This window comes from Squalius cephalus, assembly GCF_949319135.1.
Source record: "Squalius cephalus genome assembly, chromosome: 1".
Taxonomy (NCBI): domain Eukaryota; kingdom Metazoa; phylum Chordata; class Actinopteri; order Cypriniformes; family Leuciscidae; genus Squalius; species Squalius cephalus.
In genome coordinates, this window is record NC_137122.1 from 8,519,058 (window position 1) to 8,531,068 (window position 12,011).

At 37.6% G+C, this 12,011-nt stretch overlaps 1 protein-coding gene across 11 annotated transcripts in view; it reads left to right on the forward strand.

The window, feature by feature from the left end:
• LOC307162781 (uncharacterized protein) overlaps window positions 1-5,862 on the forward strand; it is a 29,844-nt gene extending 23,982 nt beyond the window's left edge. For 4 of the 11 annotated variants that reach the window (XM_079878388.1, XM_079878387.1, XM_079878384.1 and 1 more), the window contains 3 exons: window positions 741-2,106; window positions 5,203-5,299; window positions 5,575-5,862. In XM_079878388.1, coding sequence (XP_079734514.1) covers window positions 741-2,106; window positions 5,203-5,272 — 1,436 coding nt within the window. In that variant the 3' untranslated portion in view covers window positions 5,273-5,299; window positions 5,575-5,862. The remainder of the gene's footprint in view (window positions 1-740; window positions 2,107-5,202; window positions 5,300-5,574) is intronic. The other 7 variants (XM_079878392.1, XM_079878390.1, XM_079878391.1 and 4 more) reach the window with 3 other exon arrangements.
• The last annotated feature ends 6,149 nt before the right edge of the window (window positions 5,863-12,011 follow it).

Sequence of the window (12,011 nt, forward strand, 5' to 3'; positions counted from 1 at the left end):
ATATCTCGATATCTTTACAGGAAAAATAACCCCCAATAACTACTGCAAAAACAAATATGCCAAATACCACAAAGTATTTTTTTATTGAAGTGCAAATAGGTAGGCAGTTCATGGAACAAAGTGCTTCTGCGACATTAAAAAAACCAAAATCCCTGTATACAAAAATAATAATTTAACTGTAAAATAAAGGAATAAATAATACATATTGCACTATTTTTAATAAACCTGCATATAAATATCATTACTAATTTTGGCAAATTTATTTGCCAAAATTAAACTCGGGGGACTTGGTTGAATGAGACAACATGCGAAGGAGGCGGAGGTGGGCACAGCACAGAGAAGGCAAACAAACAAATTGGTGAAATCAGAATTTAATACAAACAATATATCGATATATACGATATGTCAAAATCCATATCGTGTTTAAAAAATATCTCGATATATTTTAAATATCAAGATATTGCCCACCCCTACATTCATTCATGTTAGAAACATTTAAGCACTTCATCACTTTTAGATAAACAGTTTAACTATGAAATGGTACAGAATGTTCTGGGTTTTTCTTCAACAAATGGTCAGTAAAGGGAGGTTTGAGAAATTTTTATATTGATTATCAACGTACTATTTTAACTGATAAATAATCAATTTATCAAATTATCATAATATTTAAAACAGTTGTCTACTTTCTACTATTACTTTAGGGCTCACTTTCATGCCCTTTCAATTTATATTTCTTTCAGTGAATTATTTTGAGAGCGAGGAGAGTGAAGAACTGAGTGAAGTGGAGGAGGAGAGAGAAGAACTGAGTGAAGTGGAGGAGGAACATCATGTCAAACCTGGAGAAAAACCTCTGAGTCGCTCAAAGACTAAAAAGACATTTTTAAAGAAAAGAAGAGACAAGAAATCTTTCACCTGCACTCAGTGTGGAAACAGTTTCGCACGCAAAGATGGTCTTGAGCGCCACTTGAGAATTCACACCGGAGAGAAGCCGTTCTCGTGTGATCAGTGTGGAAAGAGATTCTCAAACACATATCATCTTAATGTTCACATGAGAATCCACACTGGAGAGAAGCCGTTTAAGTGTGATAAATGTGGGAAAGATTTCATTCAATCTTCACACCTTAAAGGACACATGAGGATCCACACCGGAGAGAAGCCGTTCTCATGTGATCAATGTGGCAAAACATTTCTTAGGTCATCAGAGCTGAAGTCACACCTGACAGTTCATACGAAGGAGAAGCCGCATTCATGTTCTGTGTGTGGAAAGAGTTTTTCATGGCGTCAAACTTTACATGCACATGAGAAAATTCACACTGGTGTGAGAGAGTACATGTGCTTTGAGTGTGGGAAGACTTTTACTGAAGCGAACAGTTTAAAACTGCACCAGAGAATTCACACTGGAGAAAAACCTTACAAGTGTTCACACTGTGACAAGAGATTCAGTCGATCACAACATCTGAAATCACATGAGATGAACCACACTGGAGAGAAACCGGATACGTGTGATCAGTGTGGACAGAGTTTTGCTTTTAAAAGTCCACTGAAGATACACATGATGATCCACACTGGAGAGAAACCGTTTAATTGTGATAAATGTGGGAAAGATTTCAGACGATCTTCACACCTTAATCTTCACATGAGGATCCACACCGGAGAGAAGCCGTTCTCATGTGATCAGTGCGGCAAAACATTTATCTGTACATCAGAGCTGAAGAAACACCTGACAGTTCATACGAAGGAGAAGCCGCATTCATGTTCTGTGTGTGGAAAGAGTTTTTCACTGCGGCAACATTTACATAAACATGAGAAAATTCACACTGGTGTGAGAGAGTACATGTGCTTTGAGTGTGAGAAGACTTTTACTACAGCTCAACATTTAAAACTGCACCAGAGGATCCACACTGGAGAAAAACCTTACAAGTGTTCACACTGTGACAAGAGATTCAGTCAGTCAAGAAGTCTGAAAACACATGAGAGGATCCACACTGGAGAGAAGCCGCATACGTGTGATCAGTGTGGAAAGAGTTTCTCTTTTCAAACTCACCTGAAGCGACACATGAAGATCCATGCAGTGGAGAAACCACATCACCTCAGTCTGAGATCACAGTAAGTAGTTTATTTTCATGTGCTGAGCAACAAAGTCTCTTCTGTGTAAGTTAGACACACATCACCCTATAGCCAAATTATAGACCCATTTCAAATATTCCATTTATGTCTAAAATACTAGAAAAAGTTGTGTCTGCCCAACTAGGCTCTTTCTTACAAGAAAATTACATCTATGAAAAGTTTCAGTCTGGGTTCAGGCGGCATCATAGCACTGAAACTGCGCTCGTTAAAATCACAAAAGATTTACTAATAGCTTCTGACCAAGGCTGTATCTCAATACTAGTTTTACTTGATCTTAGTGCTGCGTTCGATACTATAGATCATACAATACTCTTAGATCGACTACAAAATTATACTGGTGTTCAAGGACAAGCATTAAGCTGGTTCAGATCATACCTATCTGACCGCTACCATTTTGTCTATTTAAATGGAGAAAAATCGATCATAACTCCAGTAAACTATGGAGTACTGCAAGGATCTGTGTTAGGCCCTCTATTATTCTCAATATATATGCTGCCACTTGGAAATATTATAAGGAAACATGGAATTAGTTTCCATTGTTATGCTGATGACACTCAAATATATATTTCATCACGGCCAGATGAAAACGCTAAATTATCCAAATTGACAGAGTGTGTTAAAGATATAAAAGATTGGATGACGCGTAATTTTCTTTTATTAAATCCAGACAAGACAGAGGTACTAATCATCGGTTCAAAAAACCGCCCACAAAACCTCTCACAATACAACTTTAACATAGTAGGGTGTCCTGTTACTTCATCCTCTACAGTAAAAGACCTGGGTGTTATATTAGACTGTAACCTGTCTTTTGAAAATCATATTTCATATGTTACAAAAACAGCCTTTTTCCACCTTAGAAACATTGCTAAGCTACGTAATATGCTATCTGTTTCTGATGCAGAAAAGTTAGTTCATGCATTCATGACCTCGAGACTAGATTACTGTAATGCTTTATTAGCTGGTTGTCCTGCATCCTCAATAAACAAGCTACAGTTAGTCCAAAATGCCGCCGCTAGAGTTCTTACTAGATCAAGAAAATATGATCATATAACACCGATTTTATCATCACTACATTGGTTACCTATAAAGCTCCGTATTAATTACAAGGTATTGCTACTGACTTATAAAGCCCTAAACGGCTTAGCTCCAGTCTATTTAACGGATCTTCTATCACCCTATAATCCATCGCGCTCTTTAAGGTCACTAAATTCGAGGCTTTTGGTCATACCTTGGATATCCAGATCCACCAAAGGAGGGAGAGCATTTTCACATTTAGCTCCAAAACTCTGGAATAGTCTTCCGGATACTGTTCGTTGCTCAGACTCGCTCTCCCAGTTTAAAACTGGATTAAAGACGCATCTTTTCGGCCAGGCATTCATATAATATTTTTAATCTTACAGTTCAAACTACATTCCGGCCTCTAGTTCATAAACGCCAGAGGAGAACTGGCCCCCGACTGAGCCTGGGTTCTCCCAAGGTTTTGCTCATTTTTCCAGGCGCGCCTATGTTGGTTGCATAGCAACGACAGACGCGGTGCGAACTGCGCTCTTCATGATGACGAGGAAGTATCAGCAAAGAATTAATTGATTTCTAGCCCTTGCATTAGCTTTAGATATATTTATGGAGATGAGAAATGAAATAAAAAGCCGTCATCATGTTATTAATATCAGTCCATCAGAAAAGCTGTTCTAGGCTTATTCTTGGCTGGATAACTCTTAGCAGGTTTAAAAAGCCCTTTTAAAATTAAATATGAATGTTTTGGATTAAATAAAAGTACAACCAAGTCAAATAAATCGCGTTTTATCTCCTGTTTGGTAACACTACAATAAGATACCATTCATTAGCATTATCTAACATCAACACATTGAGTGAACAACATATTTTTACAACATTAATTAATGTTTGTGAATGTTATTTAATACAAATACTTGATTGGTCATGTTTGTTCACTTCAGTCATTGTGCATTAAATAATGTTAACATAAATAATGTTATCTTTTGATTTTAAAAATGTATTTTTAAATGAACCCCAAGGAGAATAATTGCGACAGTATATTGTTTATTGTTAGGTTATTTTATCTAATGTTATCTAACAAATTGAATCTTATTGTAAAGCGTTTTTAATACTACAGTTTCCATCTTTTTAACCCCAATATATATATATATATATATATATATTCCTGTGAATATTCCATTCTCTTTACTCTCAAGTATAACACATAAATATTTTGTATATACATTGTCAGAAAAGTAAACAAAACAATGAAAACATCATCGCATGTTATCGCATCCTTCATGTTAATCTTCTATGAACAATGTAGATTAATGTAGAATAAACCAATGTGTATTTTAGTCAGAATTATTGCTCTTCATCAACTTGAGGTCCTGGAGCTCGTTCTGTAAAGTTGAACAGAGACTCACTCGCTCTCGGGACAAGCATTGCTTATTGACTTGTAAGCCGTTTCCACTCCACAATAGTTTTTTTCTAGGGCTGCCACTAACGACTATTTTTTGTATTGATTAATATATTGACTAAATTAGTACAAATTTGTATAGAAACATAAAATAAAAAATAAAATAACAGTAAATATTAGTAATAACAATAATAAGTCTGAGAAAGTCAGCATGTTCTGAATGTCCATATGTCCACATGTTCAGCACAGATGAAATAAATAAACAGAGGACTTCAGTAGTGAAACTCCAAATGAAATCCAAATTTCTATGAAATCCTTTTTTAAAGCAAAAGTAAAGTAGGGCTGCAGCTATCGATTATTTTAGTAATTGAGTATTTTACCAATTATTCCACCGATAAATCGAGTAATCAAACATAAATGTGGTAATAAAGATAGATCCAAGTGAAACAACAGCCATTAAAAAACAAATATATAATAACAAGCAATAATTGGTTCAAATAAAGTATCAAAGTAAGTCATAATTTGGGTTTTATTGAACAACACGGTTAGGTTACATGATCAAGATCACTATTTTTTTTAACATGTGATTAGCCTTAGTACTTGAAATATTGATTATTCCTCTCTCATCATGTCTGTAAGAAATGAAACTTGTTTGTTATTAGCAGAACTGCCAGAAAGCATCTGGAAGGAGAGGACCGAGAGAACGCCAGTGATCCAGAACCTGCAGAATGAAACATCAAGATACTGAAGAGCAAAGAGGTTGGTGTTTATTCTTGATTCCTCATTCATTCTTCATGATGAAGAACATGCTGATGCGCACCAGATTTACATTGTTTCATGACCAAACTAGTGTTTTATAACACAAATCATCTTCATGACATTAAAATAGATCATAATCGTGCACAGCAGTTGTTGACCAGATTTGATGAGATTAAAATGACTGTCAAACTCATCAGTGATCTTGACTTTGAGCTTCACTTTTCATTTCACGTTTGTCTCTCATTTGAAATCTCACGATTTAATGTTTCTTTTAGATCTGATGGACGTCAACGAAGTTTAAAATGTAAATCAAGGCTGAAGAATCACATGAAGATCCACAGCGGAGAGAAACAAACTTACACGTGATCAATGCGGGAAGAGTTTCACTCGGGCCTTCGTTTTAAAATCACTTCTGCCTTCTCATGCTGAAGAAGAGCACCAGAAGAATTACACCGGGAAAAAGCTTTTGTGTTCAGGGAGCTGAAGAAGAGGCCATAACACTTAAGAGAAACAAACTCGTTCTTCATTGTTTGAGATAATTGATTAAACTCGTTATCATTATCAACAGCTTATTGTTAGGTCCAATTTTTATTTTCTGCTTATTCCTCTTGCACTAGTAATAATTTCATTATTTTTGGTTCTGATAGCCAAGTATTGTGTTTGCTTCAGGGGCTTCCTGTAACAGAGTCCACTGGAGGCGAGGTTGAAGAACCCAAGTGCAGTATTTATTCAAAACTAGATCAAACTTAAAACAAAGGCATGGCGTGGGATGGCACTTAAAACAAGAACATGGAGATGGCTTACCAGCAGCAGTTACAGTGAAACAATACTTGACAAAGTAACAAGCCTAACATGAGGGCTTAAATGCACACAAGACTAATGACTAGACAAGGGACACCTATGATCAATCAAGGCAATAAACCAATCAGAATATGACACATAAGACAAGGGAACACATCGTATGATCAGCAGGATGACAGACATAAAACAAAACCAAACCAGACAAACAACATCACAACACAGCTACGCAAACACTATTCAGAAGTGTCAGTGATCTTAATGTTTAGTTAAAGACTGTTGTTATCAACCCTTCTTTCTTTTTCTTTTTTTCTAACTCAATTAGATTAAGTATTTCAGAATAATAGGCCTAAGCATGGTGCAGTTGAGAGTAAGGCAGCCAATTGTAATTTCTCAAATGCATTTTGTCATTTGTTTGCTCTACTTTTTCATAATCTTTTTGTTTTGTGAGAGCTCTACCTAATCTTGGATCCGTGGCCAATAACGTTTCCATCTCATTATCCCAGTTTTGACATCATTTCCTAATTTTGGACCATTTGGAGTTATTTTTCCTTCTCCAATCTATATCTCTAGAAAATGATTAAAACAAGATGGGAGTGACCAGTATCTTTGTTTTGTAAACAAAAATAATAATTCTTTGACATTTTGTGTCTATTTTTTTCTTTGCCAGAGAATAATTCTATCATGCTTTTAGCCCCATAGTTGTTGAAAATAATAGCCCTCACTATATCAAATCCAGCCTCAGTTTTAAAGGGACACTTCACCCATTTGCATTAAGCTTTGCATTGTTAGAAACCCAGTCATACTATTGAATGGTCGTGCAACACTCTCTCATTTTCCCCTGAGACGGGAGAAATCTGTTATTTACCTCTAAAAATCGTCATTTTGCGTCATTGTAGGAGGAAGTGTAAGAGGGGGGGATTTCTGTTAAGACTACAGACACTAGTTTCTCATCTTTCCCAGGGGGCGGGACCCGCTCACGCTACAGGCCTATTACAGATCAGTGGGTGGGACTTTACTCTCTGAAACTGAAAGCAATATCCTCCATCTTGTTTGAAGCTAAGCTAACAGGCGCTGTGGAGACAGATGTAAAGTTATGACAATAGCGGAGGAGAGTGCTCAATATGATATAGAAGAAGAGGATTTCGGAAGTCTGATGCTTGAATCAGGTGTTTGTGGCTACCTTTACAAGCCGCATTATAGCGAAGAGCAGCCGAGGCAGAAGACCTGCCTGCCGCGGACGAGGAGCCCGGACTGGCTCGAGTTAGGGCGGACTGGTGGCGCCGGTGATCTCACAATGCAGCTACGAACCGCTACGAACACAGAGATAGAGTCCGTCTGCGGCAAAGAATTTCAACGATGACAATTTCTCCTGGACGAAATCTCTGAATCAGACGAGGACACGGACGTTTGTGTTGAGAACTATCCTAGTTTCGCACCGCATATGTTCTGACTGAACATCCAGGTACCATGCAATAATTCACCTTTTCGAAAGAAATACAAACGAGGAGTAATGCACTATATGAGTTCGCCAACTAACTAGACATTTTGTGTGAATGTGAAATGAATTTCAAGCTCTGGGGGTAGCTAGCCTTGTAGACGGAAGAGTGATTTCTCTTATAGGCAGATATGCGCTTTCTGGATTAGTGGGAGTGGCTTGCGGAGCTGTGCAATGTGGTGCATTGTGGGAGTTGTTGTCTTTCAAACAAATGCGTCCTGAAGTTATTTTTTGTCTTTTCTCGGTCACGAAGGCACCAAATTCAAAAATTATTTTACATTTCGACTACATATATGACCCACTTTAAATAAAAAACAATGTTCAAATGGGTGAAATGACCCTTTAACTATTTGGTGAGTTGAGCTCCCACTTCTCTGTATTTTCTTTTTCTTATAGGCCTGGACTTGTACCTAAAGCAGAGAGGGTTAGTTTAGCAGAGAATATAAGTAATTGCTATGAGTGAATAATCAAGAAGAATAAAGTTAATTTAATAATTAACCAAATTTGAAGCAGTCTCTAGAGTGATGATTGAAGTAGCCACACCTGTTCTTCTGTTTTTAGATCAGTGTGTTCTGTCGCTCTGCATGTTTTGTCAGCCTTGTTGTCACTCAAAGGTCGTTGCAGAGTGGAGAACAGGCTCTGTTGTTTCTCTGCCTCTTCTTAGTTTGGGCTTTTGATCGATCCTGCCACAGTTTTGCATCTCAGAATTTCCTCTTTGTCCTCAGGAAAAGTCTCAAGTGAAAGTTGAGACCTTTTCCAGCATTAAATCAGAATTTCTGAGTCTTTTTGAACTTCAGGAGGGGAGCCGAGAACCCCTCACCCGCTTCTCTCTTCTTCTTTCTGCATTCGCCTCTTTGCCCTCTTGTTGCTTCCATTCGTCAGGGTCACAGAAGCCATCTGAAATTTGAACACTCAGAGATCTGCATGAAACAAATTGAACTTTTACTATGAGCTTTTTATCTACATTCCACTTTTTAACCATCGTTTTACTAGTTATTTTATATAAAAAAATCTCACTGCTTGACCACAGAAGTTCCCCCATTCTATGTTAGTAAAGCAAGTTCTTCGTTGCAGGAAAAAGCAAACTAGTTCTGTTTTTCTATATCAGAAATGATATAACTGATGATCTGAGAAAAATACAATTAAATAATGTTCCCTATCATAAAATCAGACTTCAATCTTTCTTCTATATTTGCATGCTGTTCAAAATAATCTAGAATGGTGAATAAAATGTGCCTCAACAAACATCAAGGAATTACTCTTATTATTTATTCTCAATCAACCAGGGCTTGAATTTCAGTGCGGGATTGCGGGTATTGCACATATTTTTTATCATTCCCGCAGGTCTCCCATTTATAATGCGGGAAATTCCCGCAAACATTGATTCACGTTAGCATAGGTTGTATTAATAAATTAATCCATACAGATTATAAAATCAAATCAGTCATTTTAAAACTGTCTGCGAGACGCAATTTCACAAACAGCGTGAGTGATTCAGCGGTGTTGCGTCTTCTATCTCTCGTCTCTCTAAATGGGTTGCACAAGGTAATCGTTAAGCGCGCTGCAGGCGGCCATAATACACTTACCAATCGCGTTTCGGGAGTCGGGATAGACGGAATTGTCACTTGCATAATCGGGCCAGCATTGCATCATGAGTAACTAAAGTTTACCATTTGCACGTATTTTTAAGTCTCACCAGTTTAAACATTCACGCGATTTTAAACTATTCGGTACTTGCGCGCTGTCTGAGAGGTAATTTTGTTCCTAAGAATTTACACAACTCAAGGAAGCTTGATTTCAATCTTTGAATTAAATTGAAAAAAAAAAAAAAAAAAAAAAAAAAAAAGTAGCACAAATAAATACAGTAGAATAAAGATACCAATAAAGAGAAATAAAGAGAAAGGTTTTTGCTTAGGTCTAAAACTAGTATTCAGAAATACTACAGAGACTGAATAAAGTAATCAAATGTAAAATAACACTGGGTAGTTTAGTCCTGACTAAATTAAATACATATAGAGGCTATTAATCCATCATCGTGTCACTGCAGCTGCCGTTAGAAAAAATTACGTTTGACAATTTCATCTGTCACAGAAAATCATAGTAACTCCACAGACAATATACAACCAGAAATGTTGTATTTTTAATAAAACACATAGGACATCCATAGTCATCTCTCTTGTATGGCAAGATTAACTGCTGCTGAAAGGCAGTGTTTCAGTGTCTGCTCATTTTAGAACGAACCAAAATTTGACTTCAAATATGTTTAACACTAGCCTGGCAAGCCAGACTTACATCAAGAAGTTAAGTCTGGCAACTCACCAAAGACACGCTCAATTCGAGGGGCGGGATAAACGGCTGTCTTTCAAATTCCCTCTGCACGCAATAGGACAGCGCTACAACCAACCAGAGCGTTTTCCCAACAGCTGAGCTAACGTTAGATGATAGATTCAACTTTTGCCATATCTGACAGGCAAAAAAAGCATTTCTAAACAAACGTGTCGTAAATAGGCCTACTTCACCTTTGGCTTATAGTCAGAAGTTATGCTGTTTGCGTAGATCACGGAGCACGCAGTGACAACCGCGCCCACTACGGTCACATATTATGACGGTCACAGAATCTGGTGTAACACCGGCAAAACTACAAACACATCTTCCTTTTTAAAGAATGACTTAAGTGCCGTTCTTTGCTCTTTTCTTAAAGAAAAACTTAACTCCAAGTCCTCCAGAGTCGCGGCCAAAGCCGATTCGAAAGACTATTCGCCAGCAGCCATTCTTTGTTTTCAAGCCAGGGAACGTCACATCTCTGTCTGTCGTCATTATGTTAAGCCCGCCCCGCCTACTCTATACGCGTTGTGATTGGCCTGACCCAATTTGGGTTTTTGCAGCTAGAAGGTCTATTGAGAGTGTCTAGACCCACCAGGCTGCAAAATAATTTTTGCTGCCGCTAGGGTGCGTCTAGTTTCTAGGCTAGTTTAACACCATAGACATTGTAAAGAAGGACTTGCTATTTATGTTCGGGGATCAGCCAATCAGCGCTATCGTTTTGGGGTCACCGAGACGACATCTGTTTGCGCTGACTGTTAGGTTTCGTTTTGAGTTAGTAGTGAGAGTGAGTGACCACGGGCAGCACATCGTAGATATTTCTGAAGTGCATAGTTGTCGTCTGTGTCGTTATCTGTGCATGTGCGTTCAGAGACATGTGAGTACCCTGGTCTTAATGTTTACATATGTGTATTTTTGTGCCTTAGGTTTTTAGCGCAATTTTCCACCGGACAAATTGCGATTGTTAACTCATGATTTCTGTTCTGTGCGTCTGTGCGCACCAATCTTGCACTTCTGTCTACTCCTCAACCAGACCACCTAGAGCAGGGCTATTCAATTACAAATTCAATTGGGCCAGATTTTCAAACCAAGAAGGTTAGCTGGGCCAGTTATTTCAGCGGCGAAATAAACTCGTAATGACACATTTCAAAACCAACACAAACAAATGTATTGAATACATGTAAGGTTTATTCATTGTTTCTCTTTTAACTGTGGTCAGTTTGCATATCAAAAGGTGCATACAAATACAATAAAAGAGCTAACGGAACAGAATCTGTCTGAGGTAGCCCCTAATTTTTCCACTTACAAAAAAAAAAAAAAAAAAAAAAACTGACCTAAGCATCTCTTGCCTTGGCCTACCTAGGCTACATATCTGACCTATCTGATCACAAAGTGCAAAAAAATAAAATAAAAATAAAAAAAACTGCACAGTAGTAGATAAGCAATAACATTAAGTTTCCTTTTGAAACAAAATACTCATCTTGCTCACATTTGACCCAGGAACATCTCAAAGTGCATAAAAAAACTGCACAGTAGTAGATAAGCAATAACATTAAGGTTCCTTTTGAAACAAAATACTCATCTTGCTCACATTTGACCCAGGAACATCTCAAAGTGCATAAAATAAAAAGTGCACAGTATTCACAACTAGGCTATAACTAACACATGAATACAAGGTGGACTACTGCACATATTGCACATACTGAGGGAACATATTTTAAATCACCACATTTGTGATTAGGCATGCATTTGTTACACATCCAACATTATATTAATGTAGGCTACAATTACCCAGCTAATTTAGTGGGAGAAGTGACATTTTTTGTTTTGAACGAGAGCAGTGACTTTAGGCTCGTAAGTTGTCAATGCAATCCGAAGGCATTGGTGGAGAGTACGATCAGTCAGGGAGCAACGAGAGTTGCTTTTTATGGAGTTCATGTGTGAAAAACTTGACTCACATGTGTAAGTTGATCCAAACATACTGAGCATGACGATCGCTACTTTCTTAACGTTAGGGAACTGATGTACGTTGACATTAGTCCAAAACACTGTAGGCCCGTTAGTGCAAAGCTCCTGTGCCATGGTTACAGATGA